At 40.8% G+C, this 23,072-nt stretch overlaps 1 protein-coding gene across 1 annotated transcript in view; it reads right to left on the bottom strand.

Annotated features, from left to right (window-relative positions):
• Positions 1-5,709: 5,709 nt before the first annotated feature.
• LOC104964431 (steroid hormone receptor ERR2-like) overlaps positions 5,710-23,072 on the bottom strand; it is a 33,836-nt gene continuing 16,473 nt past the window's right edge. Inside the window, exons 4-7 of the mRNA XM_010793213.1 lie at positions 15,753-15,863; positions 15,225-15,386; positions 9,407-9,676; positions 5,710-6,839 (exon numbers count right to left, since the gene is read on the bottom strand). Coding sequence (XP_010791515.1) covers positions 6,598-6,839; positions 9,407-9,676; positions 15,225-15,386; positions 15,753-15,863 — 785 coding nt within the window. The 3' untranslated portion in view covers positions 5,710-6,597. The remainder of the gene's footprint in view (positions 6,840-9,406; positions 9,677-15,224; positions 15,387-15,752; positions 15,864-23,072) is intronic.

The following is a 23,072-nucleotide window of genomic DNA, read 5'->3' on the forward strand; positions in this document are numbered from 1 at the left end:
GGTGAGGAGAGGCAGGTAAACAAAGCATAATGTGGAGGTCAAATGCTAATGAGCGCTCCATTTGTTACGTCTGGCTCCCTGCAAAGGCAAAGTAACAACGTCAGAGGCGCCCAGACATAATAAATCATCCCAATAAATAATAAACCTTAAGATTCATAGAAGACTTCATGGTATTCATAGTGCCACCTCGAATTAATTTACAACCAAGTGCTGATTTTTCTCGTGTGGCCATATTTAAATTGTCCCATTTTAGGCCACATGCAAGACAGCAAGATGCTTACAAGTCCATTTTAAGGCCCAACACCCTACCATATAATTTCCATCTGCTCACTGGTTAATAGGGTAAGACCAGAGAGAACCCCACTCTGAACTGTAATGTAACTTGCTTTAGTTGAGATACAGGCCATAATGCTGCAAGACTTGAACAGATGCAATGCCATGTGGGGTTTGCAGCTGTTGTGAGGCCTTAGAAAAACCCACAGCTGTCCCCTCTCTGTCTGAGTCCCCAAAGTGAAAGGAGACTAAAATACATACGTGACTGATGAGGTGATGAAAAACCCAAAGGGGCAGGTGGATTTTGAGTATCCCAGGTAGTAAAGTGTACCATTTGAAAGCATATTTCTCTCCTGCACCCTCTGAACAGCAGAGGTACTGTCACTCAGTCACTGGGGCTGCCTATAGATGGCGCTCAACTCATTTTGAAAACAACAGCCTTTTCTCAGGGATGTCCATCACAAAGTGCCACAGACTGCACGCTGGTGGGGATGAGCTGCGGAGAAAGGCACCCTTACCTGTCCTTGAGCCAGGCGACAGAGGGAGAGAAAAAAAAAGAGTAGATTCAGCATGTATGGACGCTGTAGCCGGCAGCCATAAATCATGACCTTCTTCAATTTACACAGGGAGCATATTGATGGTTTCCTATCTCCTTCACTCACTTTCACCTAGTTACATTGTCCAAGACAACACCACTCCGGGTAACCATGACTGACACTTTACAGCCTATTCTCAGTGGACTCTCACCTCCGCCGCTGAATAATCCTCACATGAGGCAAAAGGAAGGAGTGTGAGTGTACGGTGACGGGGACAGTACAAGGTTGCACTAACAGTGTGATCATAGATTTTCTGAAAGAGGAAGGCAACAAGGTTGGCTGATTAACAGACCGCAGGGTGACAGTGTCAATGCCCTTTCTTAAGCACAGGCAGGCCTTACGACTGGTGACGATTTAAGGAGAATAAAACATGGTTTGCAAGATGGAAAATAACTCTGAGGACAGTGGGCCATGCCCTAGTTCCCTCCAACAAGACTGAAAACAGAGAAAAAATACTCACAAAAGAGAGGGCTGAGAATATGAGAAGTTCAGTGACCAGTGTTTTCTTTAATTGTTTTCTATATTTCAGTGTCAATGGGTGACATCTCACTACACTAGCATACTGGTGTTGCTGCAGAACAAACCACAAGTTAATACACAGTTGTTATTTTCAGCAATAACATGGAGTGGCGGGCGTAGCCGGGCCAAGAGAATAAATAAAAAATGAAAAAGTGACAAGCCCATTTATTTGTTTAATTCAATCTTCTGTTGAGAGATCTTTTCGCTGGACATCGTAGCTGATTTTGTTTAAGGGAATGGTTTGTGGCAGGCTGATTAAACACAGACTTACTCCCCCACCCCCCATATTGGCTGAAGTTGAAAGCCCAGTAAATGAAATGACTTCCACAGGATTGCACCACAAAGGAAGGGAGTGTGTCAGATGTGCATTCAGCCAGTGTTGTAGCCAACGCAAGGTCAAACGGGACATTGTGTAGACAGCTAACCAACTGACAGTCGGGGCAAGAGGATGCTGTTACACCCCAAGGCACCATCTCGCTAAATGTACAAGTACACAGACAGATGCGCATATACATGATGGGTCAGGCTGGGCACCGTTTGACTGTACATTACATATGCCGATATCAGGGCAATGCTGCACTCTGGCACTCGATACAAATATGTCTGATAAAAGCATTGTATCAGTATTCACTATTATTTTGTTGATATCTATTAAATAAAAAATGTTTACCAGGAAAATTGGATGATCCGGAGTAGCTAAAAGCAACAACACATTACAGCAAACATGTAAAAGTTACTTTATATTACAGCCTGTATTGCTTTGAAGTAATTTGCTTATTTCCGAAGGCATGTATGTTTATAAAACCTTGACAGTATGAAGATATTTTATTATTTTAGAAGTTTTCTTTTTTCTTGAGGTGTAAATGTGTGTATTACTGCAAATGAAAAGTTGTGTCTTGGCAAATTTTGAATATTTTGTGTAAAATACCCCCGCAAACATTTTTGTTGCATTGTGTAATGTGGGTAATATCATCATTGTAGGAGGAAAATATTGTATCTTGCAATTTAATATATTTGCTGAAAACTTAAACCAGCATTATTGTTCCATAAAATATGTGAAACTTGTCCTTACATATGTTACAAAGACGTTTTTTAGAAGATTATTTTCTTCCCATGTTCATTACCTAGTAAGAAATAAATTGCAGTGATTACATAAACCATGTGATTTTATTGTCACTGTACATTCAGTGCATTGTTAGATCTGACTCACTCCAAAAAAAGCATATATTTACACATGGGTACATTAGGCATGAACACAACAAACAAAACACAAGAGAATGCCACACAATACTGTCCAGTGAAACCCAGCTGTGGTTGGCTTTTTGCTTCTTCATCCCAACATTTTCACATTATTTTTGTCTCTCCAGGACCGTGTGTGCATAGTTACCCTGTCTTTTTCCAAACATAGGGTATGTTTATAATTACAATGAACCAAAGCTCCCTTTTAACTTGATTCATATATCACAATTTCTAACATATTGCTTTTGAGGGGAGTAAACCTCTTGGGTAATCATATGTCTACGGTACACACACCTAAGCAGGGTCCTTTTATACACCGCGGAGCAGAACGGCCAGGGAGGTTCCTCCATGTTTTATGTAAATCTCGTCATCTCAGAGTGCATGGAGATAAGATAAGTCCGCAAATGGAACAGCGAATAAGCAGCTTTCTCCTCCGAGGAATGTGTTCCCCAATTGCAGCAGGTTCATCTACATTTTTTTAATACCCAGTCAGTGATGTCACTTTATTTCTGTGCCACTGATTCCCAGGAGAAACCCATGGCCCGCTTCCAAGCCCAGTGTAATTTTCAAAATATGAATTGAGGTATAGGGTCTAGACTACTACTTCACTCGCTATACGTCCTGCTGTGCTCATAAACAAAACGGACGGAAACACAGAGTGTTTGTTTCAGCTTTGAGAGACACAAAGACACAGTAAAGAAAAAAAACATCCCACCTTAGACCAAATATAACAGACTCAATACAGTGATTTATATTACACAGCTATTCAGGTGGGCTCTAAATGTGTGTTGAAGTTGCTGATACATTATGAAAAATTCATTAACGGGCAAATGAAACAAACAATCATTGTAATATCAATGCACAGCAGCTACAGTATAGTATGGTGAAATATGCACAATACATTTGCGGCGTACAGCTCTGTACAGTATGCCCACGTTGTAAACAAAGCACAGCTAAATGTCCGTCTGATGCTCCACAACACAAGGGAACTTAGGTGGCCATATTTGCCTTGCATAGCCCAGTGATCGCTCTGTTATGAAACTATTACAGACACCCATGAAATCGCCTTTGTAAAGGTTTAGACAAACCCTCCCCGCCGTCAACCGAAATAAAATGTCTCTCGTCCCCAAGGTAGAGCCAAAGCAGACATTTAATTGCTCCATTTCTATTGAGAATTTCAGCTTAGGAGACAATTAGAATTAATTGGATGTAGTACAACCGTTTTAGAACTCTGAAAATAAATTAGGCATTTTTCTTTTATTTTCTCATGTTCATTTGAGAAGAAGGGAAAGTTAGGAAACAATTATCCTTCTTCAAAGTGCACAGAGGAGGTACGTGAAGAAGAGGAGAGAAGGTCAGTTTGCATGTTGCGGTCAAGCTTTTGGCCAGAAACAGTCTCCTTTAACCATGGTAACATGAAAAACATCGGTAGTTTCATCTCTTACTTCACACGGTGTCTTATATCGACAAAGTGACAGATGTTTAATCAACATATATAGACTAAACAGAAAAAGAAAAAAGGTCTTCAGCTTGTTTAGCGGTCATCCCCACCATCGTAGGATTAAAGGATGGTACAAAAAAATAACAGACGCACAGCTGGATGATAAGCAGAATAAAAGGTTTAAAGGTTTTAAAAGGTTTAATGTATAAAACATTATTATACTGTTAACAACCACAATGGTCTGGCTGGCTCAAAATGCAGTTTTATAAATGTTGTCACTTTAAGATATTTATGCTTTGGTTTGCTTCTGTACAGCGGAGACTCATCCCTCAATTTATTTGGGGATGAATTAGCTGGTTACTCATTAGGGAAGTGCATCATGGGAATGGTATCCTCTACTGTATTGGGTTATATTTATCTATGCATCACATTACAGTGAATCAATAGCGTCTGTTCCTGTGGGGATCATTTCAAGTGAAGAAAGTGGCGAACGTCTTATTTACTTGGCTTTATGTTTTCTTCTTGTTTGGGCAGAAGCTAATGGCACTTTAAAACACTTTAGATTAATGGCTGCTTCAAAGTGTTCGTAAGGGACAATATCTGTCTCACTTAAGTCCTACAGCAGCTGATTATTGTTATATTTTGATCTTATGATAATACGTTTATTGCAATCACTTAATTCTGATAGATTTATTTTAATAATTTGGCAACTGGTTTACAATGTATACAGTTTAACCTGTGTCAGTGTTTGTAGAAATGGACAGAGTGCCCTTTTAAATGATGAGCAAAATCATTTTTTGAAGATACAGACTGACAGAAAGCTGTAATTTGAGAGCTTATAAAATACAAATGTAATTCAAGTTATTCTCAGAAAGTGTCATTATATTGTTGAACAGGCTGCCAGATTACATTTTAACAAACACGGAGACAAAGAGACCCAAAACTCTCAAGGGAAAAAAAGAAAATTGCATTATTTCTTTTGATCTTGCCACCCTAAAGATAGCTCACAATTATGAGATGATATAAATTATCTGTAAAGCTTAAGCTATGACTAATGTGTGTAGTTGCAAACCAAAACATCTCTAATGGAAGCTTATGTATGGGTGCGTTTGAGAAGGATTATGCCAAATATTTACCCAGCCTTCATGAAGAAGTTACGGTTTTGTTATTTATAAATGACAATGACAAATATTTGAGTCATATTTAAAAGTGTTCACCCTCAGGGGCCACGATATTTCACCTGTAGTTCACACCGAGAACAAAATACAGGATCAAAATATGTTTTTCAGTTTAGATGAAGCTAACACGTAGACTTTGGTATCACACAGGACTTAAAATGAACAAAAGATAAACTGTGAAAATAATACCATCAACAAAGTGACATTTGTTGTTTGATCATACAACCTAAGCAAAACCTACACAACATAATGCAATCTAATACCGCACCGTCACAAACTACGGCCTCTAAATTTAGAGTTGAATCAGCACCTATGTGACACAGAGTGAACATTAAATAAACTTCACAAAGGTAGTATTTATTGCAGGGCTATCAGGATTCATTACAGAGCGTTTTAGATTGCATTAAATTGCATAGATGTCTCTGTAATTGATTTAAATAAAATAAACTTTTCTTTAACAAGACATGGTTTAAAAGCTCTCCGCACAAATATAGCTTATCTTGTGTTTTTTTCACAGTATGCTTAGTTTCCAATATTAATGTATAACACTGAACAGAGAATTGAGGAGGGGGTTTAGTGTTAATAAGAAAAAAACACTGACTGAGGCTCGGAGCTGGCTAGTCCAATACCCATTATTGCCATTTATTCACCGATGCTTAGTGCAAACTCTTTGTGAACTGTGATCACCGGCCAACCATTGTCCCTCTGAAAGCACCAAGTTGACTAAAACTGAGTCGATGAAGCTACTACGAGGTAAATATATTACGAGGAAATCGAGAATCCCACAGTACCGCTTTCTTTGCTGACGAATATAAGAATATGTCTAACAATTCTCGCCGCTGCCCAGTGCAATTTCACACAATATACAGTACACATATTATATGTAGACCAGTTAGAGACTATTGCTTTAACAGCTGAGATTCGAAAATATGAGAGAAACAAAAACACTTAATGTGGCTACGTGGCCGTACAGTTCTTTAGGACATTTCTATTAACACGCTTTGTTTTGAGATGAAAATAAGATAAGAAACAAATTCACAGAAGCTTCAGGTGATATAGAGCAAAGGGCCTCTGGTTATAACAAGACCTCAGTTGCCTGATTTCTGTACAGAACGTCTTTATATACATCCTCATGATCCCATGTCAATCAAGTTGATATTCACCCTTTTTTAAACCATTTCTAGTCCCTTTTTCCTGTTATGTTTATTACCATTAAAAGTGTTAAAATGACTCAGTAGTCCACGCTTCATCCTCTCTTTGTCAATTGGCACACCACCTTATTATTTTTTATGGGCTGTCCCTCGCCTCCCGTTGGGTGATGCAGCTGTCTGTCAAACATCTGGCCCGGGTGTCAAGCCTTGGCCTCCAACATCTCGAGGAATAGTTTGTGCATGGGGACTTTGCCCTGCATTTTGATGCTGTAGAAGTGCTGCACGGCCTTGGTGGCGGTCTGCCGGAGCAGAGGAAGGGTCATCAGCAGCTTGCCCGCCCGCCTGGGGTCCTCCGGATGCTGGCCCTCAAAGTCCTGCAGAGCCTCGTGGAGGGAGTCCTGGAGCCTCTGGACAGCTTCGATGTTCTCTATGTGCATGGAGTCTGGAGAAGGACACAAGAGAGAACATTTAATCAACCTATTCCAAGGCTTTGTATTAAATGACAAACAAATGAACATTTTCTATTGACCTGCAGTATGACGAAAACAACTTTTGCAGCAGCATCCCCCAGCTTTACATTCTGCAGCTTGTCTTTGCAAACATGTAATTTTGGAGAGAGGTTTTCTCTTGGTAGTAGTTAATGACGCTCCTTAAATAAATGCCTACGCGTGGCCGGGACTCTAGGGAGAGAGGTACTGTAGGTCCGTATAAATATACGGCGGGGACAGGAAAAAGATTCATTTCTTTTGGTATCATGGACCACATACATCCCCCCCTGCTAATGAATTCAGATGGCTGCATTACTGGGATATCGTTCAGCTGAATGATAGCGGCAGATGGCCTTCATTTCCATAAGAAAGAGCAGTTGGCCCCCTTATGTATAGGCTCTAAAATAAAACCAGTTGAGACTTATTAAAAACTGCTCTCCATGTATAAGTCTACAAGTCAGGGGAAGGAAAAAAACAGGCTTGTCCTCCAAAGGACAAACGGACAGAGAGCGTTTTAATGGACAGGCAGCAGATTGCTTTCAGCCAATTCCAATGCACAGACTTATAACGGGTCTAATCTGTGTATGTATCATATCCACATTGTATTAACTGACACCATTGTGCACAACAAAATGGGAATTTAATTCAGTATTATAACATTCAAAAAACATCTCATCTTGGTATATCTAACAGAATAAGAGTGTCTCGTCTCCTCCTAAACACACTGTATCCCTGAATTTAAAGCGAACGTGGCTCCTTATTGAAGTGTGTGAGTGAATTAGATCGCCTCAGCTATGTGTCGTGAAAGTTGTGGAATGAAGTAAGACCGCGTATAAACATGTAAATGAGGCATACAAGAGGAAAGTACAAGGCTAATTATGTTCCTAACTGACTGATTAAGTCTCTTTTACCAGTCGCCTTCCGTGTAAATTGCGTTTCTATCTTGGGAAATTAACTAGGCTATGTGGACCGCACATGTGTTCCAGCTCTCTTCATTTGAAACCTTCATGTTAATACTGATCTGATCCTCGTTTGGCTGTGCGAGCATATGTGTGTGTGTGACTCAGTGAGAGAGAGGAGGGGAAGAGGGAATATGCTTTTCAAATGTGTGTCAGCGTGTGTGTGTACATCCACAGCGTTTCACATGTATTGAAGGAGTTTACGGGCGGAATGCAAAACTAACTTTGAAGAAACAATTTCCATGTAATCCGTCAGCAGCCTGGCGTCAATCCCGTCGATACTCCGCTAATTACAAAATCAATGGCCATGAATTTCAACAGCTGTCACACCCACAGGACCCCTGCCACCGAAGCTCTGCGAGAACTGTGTTCAAACGAGCCGAAGCTGCCCTCTCGCCCTCCCTGAGCCTCCCTCTCAACCCCTGCCTTCCTCTCTCACACTTCTCCCTTACCTTTACATCCCTGTCTTTCCATAAACCCCCACCCATTTATCCTCCCCTCCCATGGAGAGTTTGTCATCAGAAGACTAAAGCTCTGGGCTCAGCATTTTTCATTTTTCAGTCAGGCAGGAGAAAAGACTCCTAACAGGCATTGATTAGTGGGGGACAGGCCCGGCCTCATGAAAAGCAAACTGTCGATACGGGCGCAGCATCTTCACATTGGAACAAACGAGGCCCGTCGCTCCCCACCGCTCATTCCACTCCACTTAACACATTTTATTGACAGCCCCTGTTTTCCTAATGAAATGCTAAATATATCTCCCTGGGCTGTGGCGCGCTGGCAGCCACTGTTATGGAGATGGAGAGAATGAGAGCGCAATGTGACAGTCTCTCACACACACAACCGCATATGTGCACACAAATTAAAAAAGAGATGCACACACAGATTCACGCACATTGAGCGTTGCATTAAGCAAGAACGCTGCTGACCTTTTTGTCCCCTCTTATCAGGTACCCTTCAGCGGGGAAGTGATTGGCTCACCAGATATAACCAATCACCTGACATTTTTTTAGTTTTATTTCGTTGTTTTTTTTAATTGAATGCCGACTATCTAGATTTATTTAAGATTTCACATAGAGGTGTACCTTCCTGTCAAGCTTGTGACGTATTCTTGTTTGTAAATGTGGTAAGTCAAGTGCTTAAACCAAAAGTAAAAAAAGTAAAATCCCTGAAATATATATTTAGTTTGTGTTGCCACCCTTTAACGTTTCGTGTTGAAGAAAACAACAACAAGGTATTCTTGTTGTCTTCCCGCATTCTCCCAAAAATACTCCTCAAAAGCATTAATTGGTATTTTTGGAAAGATTGGTGTCTCCACTAGAATATCAAATAAAATGATGTGGGTCTGAATAAAGCTTTTGCTGCACTGCATCAGTTAATTCTATTTTATTTGTATTTACTTGTAATATTTTATCTGTTTTATTGTGTTGCACTGTTGGAGGAGCCTGTGACCTAATATTTTCACTGACATAACTACTGCAGCTATGTACAAATGACAATAAAAGCCTTGAATCTTGAATCTTAATAGTCACAGACAGTGGTATTGAGGAGGTAAACTGTACCTGAGTTGGCGAGTGCGATGGCTTTGAGCGTGACGAACTCTTCCTTCTCCATGCGCAGCTTCTTGTAGCGTCGCACCAACGGCAGGATGGCGACGTGCAGGTCCAGCAGGCCTGAGACCCTCGCCTGCTCCTCGTCCACCACGTAGTCCTCTGCGTACACTATCTCGTCCTCGCAGGGCAGCGAGCGAAACACGATGCTCAGCACCAGGATCTCCATCCAGGCGCTCTGCAGTAGACTCATCTGGTCTGCCAGCGAGAGAGTGGAAAAACCTGCAGCAACAAAAATAAACTAATGTTATTTTTGGGAGATTTCCTTTCCGCGTATTGCTGCACTCACATGACCAAGCGTGAGTTCAACCCATTAACCTCACTGCACTGTAAACGGCCAACTCAAGTCCTCAATGTGTTTTATGGGCTGTGTATATAACCCTGTATAATCCCCGGAGAAGTCCAACATGAAACAGAGGCCGATGGCCGTATGTGTTGGCTTAAAGGAAGAATATAAATCAGTCAAGTATGGAGGCCTTTGAAACATGAGCTAGCGCTGCTTCCACCATCAACCGTCCACAGTCAGCCCTCTCCACCTCATACACACATGACACACCGCTTAGTGAGGACAAATCCACCCTTAAATCTAGTCACCTCTCACTCTTGATTTCAAAATCAATTTAATTAATGGTCTAATATAAATGTGTTCTCAGTCACTTGATCATTGTTTCTTGTTGGTGTCACCATCTGTCATAACATGAACTCAATCCATCAAATAAGTTGCAGAAATATCTACCAATATAGCGGGTTTAATTTCTCAGATATTTTGTGTCTACAATGCCTTTATCAGATTTGTTTAATTATATGATGTGAATCAATTAGTCATGTCATTGTCAAAGAGTTTTGGATTAATGCCAAAAAGGATTAAACAAGGAACCAAAAGGGACGTTTGTTTTCTGTAGAGTTTAGTGGATAATATCTGTTCTAAAAAATCAAATAGCCAGGGAGAGTTACAACAACATCGACAATTGATGGGAGACAAATAAACCTCAGTTACAGCTCTGATGAAGGCAAGATGGCGGAAGTACAGAAGATTATTTCAGAAGAGTTTTTGGTCTTAAATCCACACTGATCTGCATCAAGTCAGCTCTGATAGTCATATCAGTCAAAAACATACCTAATGAAATTCTCATATACTTGAATTGTTATTAACACTTGGTGACATAATGGTATTTTGATGGGAACGGTTTTCAAATGAATTGCTGAAACAAAACCAAAATGTATTCCCTGATAGACACCATCTTGATCCTTTTGTCTCTCGTGTTCAACCTTCTGCACTCGAGGTAACAATCCCTCCAAGATCTCGAGGTCGACCCATCAACTCTCTTTGCGACATTCACACCACATCAAACAGACAGACATCTGAAAGGACCTCAAGCGCCACAATACCTTTCACTTCTCTATAGTGAATAGGAAGGTGATTGGGGGGTATTGACCAGGGCCTTGAACCCAGCACTCTGCTTACTTAAATCTGCGGTTGTATGGATGGGAATGGGGCAGGTTGACTTAAAAGGAATTCCTCCCGATGGTTCTTATCAAGCAAATAGAGAAACGACGAGGGGGAGAGAGAATGAGGGAGAGAGAAAAGAGTGCTGGGGGTGTCATTGATTAGTAGATTGTAATCAGTCCACCAAATGCGAAAGGGGGATCGATCCAAGCCTCAGATCTGACAAACAGACAGTTGATGGAGGACATCCGGTACACGTTTAGTGGGGGGGGGGAGGGGGGACAACGGGATCCCTGAATGGAGATACTGTAGGCTGCATCAGGAATTCATGAATTTACTTTCCATCTCCAAAACACAAGCAAATGAATGGCTTCAATCCCATCAGGTGTATTTGGAATAATAATGGAGGATCAATGACTAACGTGTGCACAAAGCGAGTCCATAAAAACTCAAACTGATGTTGAAATGCTTATTAGGAGTGTTTAATACATCAAACCTCCAAACTGGTTATATTCAAGCTTTGTCTCTACATTTTTTTCAACCTTTTCTAGAAAGTAGAGTCACCATCTTCAGCTGTCTCCATCCTTTTCCCCCCCCAGTCTATGTTTTTATTCCCTTTCCACTCAATTTACTGAAGCGATGGAGTGACTTCCTGGCTCCCTGGAGGTCGCCCTCGAGCTTCAGGTGTGCTGCCTGGAGGTGGCTGAGTTAAGTGTCGCTGTGGAGGGTGATTCCCCGCCATGAAATATCAATATTTTGCCCTACGGATTTACTGCCGTTTGACCAAACATGGCACAGTATCGAGCCAGCTGGGGAATGCCTCCCTCTCTGCAGTTTTATCCTCTTGTGATGACAAAAAGCATGAACTGAGACAAGAGACACCACAGGTTTCCATCGTTTTAAGAGAAAAATCTATTATTATACTGTATATGAATATGCAGTACAAAGGAAGAGTGCAGTTAGGGAGGAATTAAGGAAGTGTTAACGGATTACAGCCTAGCAGGCACACTGCATATAAAGGGTTGTAATGTGTTCATTTTATATCTTTTAAAGCTAATTATTATACCCAATTAAACCAGTTTTAAATAGAGAGTACTCAAAATTCAGATATTTCAACCTATTAAAACTAAATATACAGTATATTTATTATGTGATTTAAATTAAATTAAATTACTTTAAGATTATGCTAGTGGGTTAGATGTAGCTACCGCCTTGTTTATTTATTTTGGATAACAAACTGAAATACAATTATGTATAGTTAAAGAAAAGACGGGGCAAGTACATTTTTATTAATAGCTGTAACTCTGTGAAAAACTAGCATTTAGTCTAGCTATGGCTAACGGTATGTTGCTTTAGCTGTCTAGATGAACGCCCGTAGATTATGAAGCAAGAGACATATTACAATTTGGAATAAAAGCATTAATTCAATCTGAATGAATAAATGTTGTTAATGTACATTATCTCCCAGTGTTAAAATAAGTCAGAACTTGTATGGCAAATCATCTTATAACTATTACAGTGATTAGGCTCTATGGGGAGTAAGGGAAAGATCATGGTCTTGTTTAAATATTGATGAAGTCAAAATTAATATTGAAGCATGAGGTGCGACAACTTTTTCAACATTTGATCAAAATCACCATCGCCCCCGAACCAAAGTGTTTATGTTGCCTAAACCCAATCACTTGAGGAATTCAAGATGCTGATTCTGCCGGTTTCAAAGTCCATTTAGTCTTTGTAACACTGGAATAAATAATGGTGGAACAAATCTCAACTCAAAATCTGTTTAGTAGACTGAATATCTTCCACACCCAATGGTGCTACAGGTCACACTGAACCACTGTACCCTCGGGTTTGAAGAGCATTGTTTAGGATAATTCTTTGCTGAAAAGCAGAGTGCTCTGGCTATGCAACAGTACAGTACAGGAACAAAACAGATAAGTAATTGAATCCCTATTCAGTACACTGAAGAGAGTGAGTGGTTGGCAGTGAAGCTTGAAGCTGTCATTGAGAGCTGGGTCTAAAACAGACAGCAGTTCACTCTCTATTCATTTAGTATCATTACAGGCCTCCTAAGAGCCCTAATGGGCCTAATAAAAAGACAGAGGTAATAATGAGACTAGAGGGCCCTATATGAGCCGTAGGAGTAGGAGGGGGAGAGCCATGGGAACGAGAGAACAAGGAAGCCAGAGAGAGTGTGTGAACGATACGATGGTGTGTTAGAGAGTTAAGGAGAGAAAGAGGGGAAAGAAGAAAGCAATGCTGAACCGAGAGAAATACCAGAGGGCGCTGGATGCAGTTGCCTGAATATAAATCTTCACATGTTGTACACACTTACATGTCGGAGATGGTGTCTGTGTGTTAACAGCTGCACAAATTAGTGGCCACCCATGACCCCCTGACTACCAAGCTGCGATTTTGCTTCCATTTTCATGACAGTGTGTGTAACATCCAATCAGTGGATGCCTCATGATGAGTTATAGCATTCCTTTCACACACGTTTAGTAACTTTATTTAAAACACTATGAAAACCATTTCTCCTAACAGTTTTGTTCTCGAAGGCAAAAATATGTTTGTTTTGAAGCTTAGGAATAGTTGGTTTTGTATAATTAACTAAACTAAAGTAAAGGAAGTTGCAGTGGGCTTGGCGGCCATTTACCACACATATTTAAACAAAATGTCAACATGTTACATAAAACCTTCCCATGCATGTTTTCTCCCAGGTCTCTACATCTGGATGTTGAAGGACTTTTGCATTAATGGAGCGATCCGCAGTAATGACTCTTATTACCTCATCGTTAAGGCCATTTGCGCAGTGGGCTATGAGTGTAATGGTGGGAGTGGACTGTTAAACTGTAGGGACCCCTTTTGTCTTAATCGTTACTTGGTGACACTCCGACCCGCTGGCCCCGGGTAAAGTGTCCCCAGAGTGTCGCGTGCCCCTTTAATAACTCTGTCAGGTCTGCATTTAGATCTACATAGCATGCAAGATCAATAGTTATACATAGAAAATGTAACAGGGATAGACATTCACAAATATTATATTATTTCTGAACCCCTGGAGCTAAATGAATACTTTTAAGAATTTGTGACTACTCTCTGATAAATATACAGTACATGATGTCATTTTAAAACTACATGTATTACTTTCTTTCTTTGGAGCATTCTTTAGATCCAGATTCTCGAATGTAAGGAGCTTCTTTGTTTTATATAAATTAAATATCTTCGTGTTTTGTATTGCTGGCGGGATATATATATATTTTTAAAGATGATATATTTTGCTCTGAGAAATTGTGATTGTTATTTCATTGATAAATAAAGAACATTTTATTTTTTTATTAAAATATTCAATTTGCTACATGTGCAATTTGTACATACTCGATGGGATCAATGAGATCTACTTTGAGTCCAATCTGTGCTCCCTCCAAACACAAAGTGTCTGTTTCAACTGATAGAGATAAAAAGGATCTCAGGTTATTTGCATAACAAGTCTTATTTAAGAATTTGTCAACAAGGGCCGGGGAAATCCATCAGTATTTCCCTAAATAAATCAATTTGACTGTGTAGTCTCCTTAAGTAAGTAAGAGGATTGCTTTCTTTAAGTCTGGGATTGAAATGGAATACATTGACATAGGGGCGTATCTCCCCCCCCCCCACACAGACTCTCCCACTCCACCCAGTCAAATCAAAGGTTTCAGCTGCTCTTTATTGATTAGATTTTAGAATATGGGACTAGCTTCTCCCTTAGGTGCAGATGAGTAGCAGATGTTAATTATCCTGTGTCTGTCAGTGTGTGTTGTGTGTGTGTGTGTGTGTGTGTGTGTGTGTGTGTGTGTGTGTGTGTGTGTGTGTGTGTGTGTGTGTGTGTGTGTGTGTGTGTGTGTGTGTGTGTGTTTGTGTGCAACAGTCAGTGAACTACTTCAGTAATCGTCAGTGAACTACTTCAGTAATCGTCAGTGAACTACTTCAGTAATCGCATACTGTATCGTTCCAACAAATTAAAAGTACAAATGTGTGTTTTCTTGCTTGCTTCATTTTAAAGTATATCATACGAGTGTCGTCACGAATCCTGTAATCAAACCCTACAAATTAGATATTGATTTTTTTAATTCGATGAACCAAAACAACTGCTGACATAATCCTAGTTGTATAATGTATGTAATTTGTCTTTCAATTTGACCTTCTTACATTTGGTTTTGTTCATAGAATGTTTGCCAAAGAAAGAAATAAGTATCTAACTTGAAAGTGTTAAATACGGAAATGAATATGTTTTTTTAGAAGTATGCCAGACGACACAGCGATCCATTAGAAGCCATGTCTCTCTACCTGGGATATGTTTGGCCCAGCCGATGATGACCACCAGTTCGCGGTCGGCCAGGTCGCACAGCGTGGTCAGGGCCTTGATGTCTCCGTCGGGCATGGTGGGGTCGGGCATGGCATAGATCTTCTCCGGCTCCACCACCAACAGATGCGAAACAATCTTCGTCACTGAGAGAGAGAGGAGGACAGATGCAGAGATGAAGAGAGAGAAGAGAGAGGCGTGGTGAGACAATTTTAAGTGACAAAACAGTATTTGTTTGAGAGAAAAAAAGTAAAACAAAATTAAGAAAATAAAGAAAAAATACATGGATGTTGGATTATAGTGGAGCATAGGAATGATAACAAATAAATAAAGTTTAAAAATAAGTGGCAGTCTCAATTAAAAAAAAAGAATTCTATAAACAAATTCTATAAATACCCCAAGTTGTGATATAGCTTATTTGATTTAAAAGCTAAATGAAGCCTCTCTGTAACGCTGAGGTGCCAAACAATTGAGCTGAGTCAGATAGAAACATCAACAACTGTGTGACTCACGTGGCTTTTTGGCAGGAGGGGCCATGCTGAGGCCGAGGTAGGCGCTGTTCTCTGCGTCCAACCTCCGCTTGTACTTCTGTCTCCCCCCTCTCACCCGGTCCAGACGTACACCTTTAAAAAAAAAAGATCACACATGTAGAAATGGCTTCCAAAAAAAAACAGTTTAAATGAATTCAATAAAAGCTACATATATAACTACTTTGCGTGATAAAAGAATCATAGATCTCAATCTCAGATTCCCTTGTTTTTATTATTTTTACATTCATGATTGATTGATCGATCATTATTATGTCATGCATACACAATATGCCCAGCACAAACATGCTTACAGGGCACATTTATTTAGACAGATACAGTAAATTTAAATAACTCATCCTTTTGGTCATAGTTAGTACACCAAAAACTTTCTAGACTTTGAACAGAAATTCAAAAGATACACAAAAAATGTCATGAATTTTGATAATTCACACAACCTGTTCTTCTCCCAGATATGTAATAATACAACATGTCTTTAATTGACATTACAGCCGTAGAGAATTGGAGAGAGACTTAGAATGTCTTCAGTGTCATATATACATATTCAGTACTATAATAAAAATAACTTTAAGACTTTTTTTTGGAAAGTTATTCCTGTATAAGTAGTTATTTATGCGTATTCCATAGATGCTGAGTTTCTTTCTTTAATTTATGACCTTTCACTGAAAGAGTTAAATACCTCCGTGTTGCAGGTGGAGCAGTGTAAGAATCTAGTTAGTATACAAGCTGACATATCAGGGATTATCTTGAAAGCCATCTCAGAGGACATCAGATGCAATTTATGTGCTGGATTTACACGCTTGTATTACAAGTTGTTTGAGCATTGAGGGAGAGCAAACAGATTCTACATGGTCAAGTGGAATTGAGTCGTGTGAGATTTCCCAGTGACTCGTATAAATTCCTTTGATTCCCTTGGAAACAAAAGAATCCGATTAGGATGGTCTTTCAATTTCCTGACACCGACTATCCACTAACCTAATTACCCACCGTGCCCAGAGGGAGCTCATTCTTCCCAGCAAACACAGTGAGATCATTTTATGCCTGGCAGATTGAAGCTAAATCGAGAGCCCCTCTCCTAACACAGCTTTCCATTTGCACGCCTTAAAGTAATCAATAAGGCTTGCAAATAGACTTCTTGTTCTTTGAACACATGTTTTAATTAGTCAGTTAGGCAGCTAGGAACTGGGTTTGAGATAGATGGAGCTTTTGTAGTAGTTTCTGCCATTACTCTGGGTTAAGGTGAATTTAAAATGATAAATTGTGCTTCGGGAGACCGTGCGCATGTACTCCAGATATTACAATTCGAAAGCTTCTGTCTATTTAATGACACACATAGGCCTAATAAAGAGATATTGAGTAAGTAAAGGCTTTCAAAACAATAAGAATGTGTCATGCAGAAACTTAATAAGCAGGTGTCTACACTAAACATATGTAGACTTGTCAGACTAAGTGACACAAATGATTGCTGCCTTTGTCCCTGACATCTACCACCGACCTCACATACACACTCACACAATAGCACACACACGCACAGTTTTCCTGCTGCAGGGTCATGTGGCTGCAACAAGCGACAAGTGACCAAACAGCCGGAGTTAGAATTCCAAGATCCGCGGGGGCCGTTTGAACTGGAACATCCAACTGGCCCATAATTAATAGACGCTGACAAGAATTAAGAGCTCAGCGCTAACCAGTTTCAGTTTACAGCTTAGCGGCGCTGCAAACGGCAGAGAAGCAAGGCAGGAGGGCAGAGAGAATAACACAGAGGGTAAAAAAAGAGTTAGATAATGTGAAGAATGGGAGGAGGGGGGAGGAATAAGACAGAACAAGCTGCTGTTTTTGGCCGAATGTATCAGTTTTCTGCAAGATCTCTGTTTTTCTTTCCCTTCTGTCTGTCTCTTTTTTCACTCTCCCTTTCAGCATCGAGTTCACGTCTCTGGCCCTGACAGCCCTGCCTGTCCCGGCCAGAGCTTGATCCGACCATTGCGGGATTATCTCCTCCCCATGTGATACAGAAGAGTACTGAGAATCTGACCACAACAGGACAGCTGGATGAGGCCCCCTTGTCGAGGGCTAGGGGAGGGATGGGGGGGGGTTCGTGTCATCGTCAGCCGCACATTCAACACCTCAGGCCCAAAACCTCAGCAGCCTTCACGCTTCAGGACAATCGGGTCCAGAGCTTGTGTCTCAGCGTTGAGAGAGCCTGTGACATGGGGGCCACAGATCATCTTAAAAGCATCCAGATCCATTTTTTACGGTTGCTGAAGTATGGAAGCCGGGGCGAGGCTGCCAGAAGTGTGTGTGCTGAATGTTATGAGCTCGGTAAGATCATACAGTGCAGTATGCTCATAACTTAGCTGGCCTGAGACACAAAGATACTGGCTGACAGTCCATCCTCGCTGTGTGTGTGAGTGTGTGTGTGTGTGTGTGTGTGTGTGTGTGTGTGTGTGTGTGTGTGTGTGTGTGTGTGTGTGTGTGTGTGTGCATACACATGTGTATGGAAAGACGATGAGGCATGTTTGCATAGCAGCAATCTTTACGGCCACCTGACCCCGGCTTCTCTTTCACATTCAATATCTTTATTGACCAACCTTAAAGCACATTCCCGATTCAAGCGGCTGTTTTCCTTTATGTGGCGGTCGCTGTGTGTATGTACGTGTCAGGTGAATTTATTTCTTTCATTGTGTTTATTTTGATTGGATTCCTATTAATTTCACAGCAGTTGCTAGTCCTTTCTTTAATGTCCACATAAAGAAATATTTATAAGATCATACAGCCAGGTTTTTGGTATTAAATTAATTCCCACCAAGCCAAACACCAAAAATAACGTCAGGAGGAAAATGTCACTAAATAGTTGTAACTACTTGGACTTGTTATGTTTTATTTATTATGTTAACTGTGGAAAAAACTTGAAAAAAGTGAATCCTTTATCTTGTGGTTGTTATAGTAATTCTAAACATACTGGAATAACCCTATAACATATCCACCTTGTATTCTGTAAATGGGAAAGTAACAAAAAGTTGACTAAAATGTGTATATGTTTGAATATTGAAACGGAAAGTAATATAAAAACTAAGTTATAAAATAATGATATCCGATTTGTGTAAGGGTTTGTTTAAAGTGGACCTATCATGTTATATTTGATTAATATATTGTAGGGCCATACCTATATAAAACATGTCTGCAAAGTTTTTTTCAAAATACCAAACAGATCATGCATTTTAGCCATGCCTCATTTCGCTCTATTTGCTCTTTTTTAGCCCTGTTTTTGCAAGGGCTGAATCTGTGAGAAGTCTTCTTCGCTGCTTTTGTGGCAGACTACAGCGCCACCTACAGGCCTGGTACTACAGCGTCTCCAGCACTTTCGAACGGCGATGGCCGTGGCTGTCTCCTCCTGATAGGTGGAGAGTTGCCCATATAGGCGGAGCTCCACGTTTCTGACGTCAGAGATATTTCAAATCTGTATCAGTCTGTATCAGATCCGTTGCAGCCCCGTTTTTAGAGATTTGGGTATGGAGGAAAAGAGAGAGGGTCGTGTTTTCTGACACTTGGTGAGTTCCCTGACAGACCGGGGACACATATTCATGTATAAAATATGTACAAAAGTGCATTTTGCATGATAGGTCCCCTTTAAATTACAGCATGTTATTCCCCACTGTGGTCAAATTCCCACACAAACAATATGCCTTCAGTTTTTACAATGTCTACGGGCCTGCACAGTAAATAAATTAAACTAGAATAGAAAACAAAACTAAATTGCCTGGAAACTAACCAATTGCTGTCCAGTATAAAATAAAATGAATTAAAATAATGAAAAATAAAAAGTATAAAAAGAATATCTAGGTAAGATCTATTCATAATATGCAGTAGAAGCTTTATAGAGAGCATCCCACCGGCATGCACGTGGCTCATACAGTGAGTATCGAGCTGTTACTATATGAACATGTGTGTGTGTGTATCCCGTGCAACTATTTTCAGCCGCTCACCTGTCAGCGGCGCTTCTTTCTAGAGAATGTGTCAGAATTGGCTGGCTGGCTAACGCTGCCAAAAGGAGATTAGGAGCTCCTTATTTTAGCTGTGAAAAATCAGAGGGATGCAGCGAGCGCCCCCTCCTACTGTCCCCCACCCTTTAAACGGCACAGGGACCTTGCCCCTACAGAGCCGCTTCTGAAGAGCTGAAGACATCGGACAGCTTTTGTTTGATGGTTGAGAAAGAGGGAGGGTAGAGGAAAAAGGGTAAGGGGTGAGGAGGAGGGGGGGGGGGTGTATCAGGATGGCGTCCCACCTGCTCTATCCCCCAGACAAAGCAGGAGTTGTTCTCCCATAGCTGCGAACATTGGCATCGCTCTCTTTATCATGTTTTACACTTTTCATAAATCTGAGTCGGCGTGTCCACAAGGGTATTACTGTGTGTGTGGTACAGAGCCGCGCTGACCACACATGTGCCTGTAATCGAAAACATCTGCAAGGCTGGAGATGACCCGGGTCGATTCAGGATCCCCGGTCTGTGTTTTTTGCACAAATTGTTGCGTGTCGGGGTCGGTGAAAGAGAAAAAAAGACATAGAAGGAAACAGGGACCTCAAGGTCTGATCCCACGTCACTTGTCAGGGGTGATATACATTTGGCATGTGTGTACATGAATGTGTGCTGTGAGTAGAGTGTATGTGTGTGTGTGTGGGAGGGTTGTAAAGAGGTCAGCACTTCGCTAAATCCCCTTCTTCAGGGGAACACGTGTTAGCCTCCGTGTCTGATCTATCACCTGCCAGACAGTGAGGACAGGCCAGTGCAAAGCCTGTGGGTGGGCGCTCCGCTGAAGCCCGACACCCTAAAAAGCAAACACTGCCCCGTACACGTGCTATTAGATAGACAAGTTTGCGGAACAAGAAAAATCAAGAAACAAGGAGTCAAAGGGCAATACAGAATCTGGCTTTGTAGACATATCGAATGTGCGGGACTTTAAAGGTATCCGTACAGTATGGACTTTTGCTATATCTTTATTTTGATGATGTAATCTTAGTGTATGGATTGGTTTCTGATCTAAGGCTATTGATTGTAAAGGGACCTGACAGTCTGTGATATTGGATATGGCTTTACTAATCTTTTGTGTATGTGGCCGGAGGAAAATAAGGCTGTAACGTTACCCCGGTAGCCACGTTCGCTCAGGAAAGACTGCTGATCCCTATCTGTGGTCGGGAGAGGACGAGACAGCGGTGTAGGTTGCCAAAATAGTCTGGCAGCTTGTATTTATCCGCCACATTACAGCAGTGTCAGAAAATCAAGCAAAGAAGCCACCAGAAACACTGAGGTAACACCAAATCTGGCAAGTGTCGACTTCGAAAGTGTCTTTTTATTGTTAAAAATGTGCATTCATGACAAAGTCAGTGGTCCTAAAGGGTTTGTACACTTGTGTTTTAATAAGACATATTTTCAGACATACCAATTTGCTAACATGATGCTGTGATTACTTGATACTATGCAGAATTTGTCACAGCACTAAAACTACAGTAAGCACAAAAATAGAAGTGACTCAAATCACAACGTCAAAAAGTTCTCATTCAGTCCAGAGAGTTTTGCATCATCTATCACCGTACAGTAATGCTATGTGGTTATTAGCGCTGCTATTAGCTGCAGGCACTGAATCCTGGCAGTAGTGACTGACACCATACCTTCCGCGAGTTGTAATTACGTGAGAATTTTTCCATTGGACCTGTGACCTTTTATCAGCCTCAGCTGGACATTTAAGGGGTCACTGAGCGAGGCCGGTTCCCTCGAACAGACGCCTGCCGCTGATCATCCTTCTGAGGCATGGCAGTAAAGCCCGCTCTGGAAACAAGCCTGTCACTAACAATATGTTTTTCTAAGAATCGTTTTGATATCCCTTTCAGAGAGGACATATACAATGAAAGCCTTTATCTCGGGCTACTCCAAACTCATGTAATGAGAAAGGATACAGACCTAATATACAACAGTTAGACCCTCCTCACATTCACACATTCACATCTGTATATTTTAGTTTAATAAACACATACTGTATATCAATTTTGCAGAATCTCTTTATTACTTGAAAGATTTTGCATATTTAAAAAAATATCTATCTTCTGATATATATATATATATCTGAAATAATGCACTATTTCTATAGTAAAACTTCAATTTTTTATTAAAATGTTCTTCTATAAATCATTTATTTTGATGTATATTTATTGTACATATGTTATAGCTTTCTCTTTCTATTGGTTTTCTCTATTTTACATGATGTTATCTTGATTTATTTTCTTTGTATTTAATTTCCTCTGTGTCTATATTATGCACCAATACAAGAACATTCCCTGCATTTCAAAACCTACTTGGCATAAGTAAGATTTTGAATCTTTGTCTAAAGTATAAACTCATTTTACTTCCCCCGAATCCTTGCTAAAATATGTTGAGTTACTTCTTCCGAAAACTCGAGTGGTTTGGATCTACTCGAACACGCATGACGCCACCCGGCTGGCCGGAGCTCTGAGAGTCAGCTGATGAGCGGCAGGTGTTGCAGGCAGGAGGGGCTACCCCTGCCCACCGATGGGGGGGCCTATAACTGTGGCAGCTGGCACTTTATAATTCAGGATGGCATGCTTAGAGCGGAGCTTAGAGGCTCCTGGTGGAAATATTAAGACACTTTTAGAACGACTGATCGCATAAGTTCTCTCAACATCTTCTGAAGAACGAAGCATGTCTTATGAAACCGCCGCACAGTAACAAGCAACTACTATTGCATTTATATAATGTCGATGGACGATGGTAACGTGCGCAGTATAATAATTAACAAGGGAATTACACTAAAATACAAATATGTTGATCTGTTTTTGTATCCCTATAGCTATAAAAGTATTTTAGAATAGAATGACAGGTTTACAAGGCAACATGTGGTGCTAATGAAATGCATATCTTCTTACATGACACCTGCATTCATATTAGACTATGTGATTATTCCTTTTCCATGAGCAGCCCTTAGCCACTTGTTACATGGTGATCTCATTACATGAAGTAGGGCAAGCCGCTGTCCCCCACTGATTCCACGATCAAAGCCCCCCCACGTTTGTAAGAGGCCACGCCACGGCACTATGCCACCATTAAATCTCCTTTTTCCCTTTAATTGAATGCCATCACTTTCAGAGAATCACCTACTGTGCCACATGTCGAGGGGGCTGTGATGCTGCGTCTCAGGACCAGCAGGCGGTGGAGGCTACAGATTCACACACACACACACACACACACACACACACACACACACACACACACACACA

Source organism: Notothenia coriiceps, unplaced genomic scaffold, assembly GCF_000735185.1.
Source record: "Notothenia coriiceps isolate Sejong01 unplaced genomic scaffold, NC01 NC01_scaffold00037244, whole genome shotgun sequence".
Lineage (NCBI taxonomy): Eukaryota > Metazoa > Chordata > Actinopteri > Perciformes > Nototheniidae > Notothenia > Notothenia coriiceps.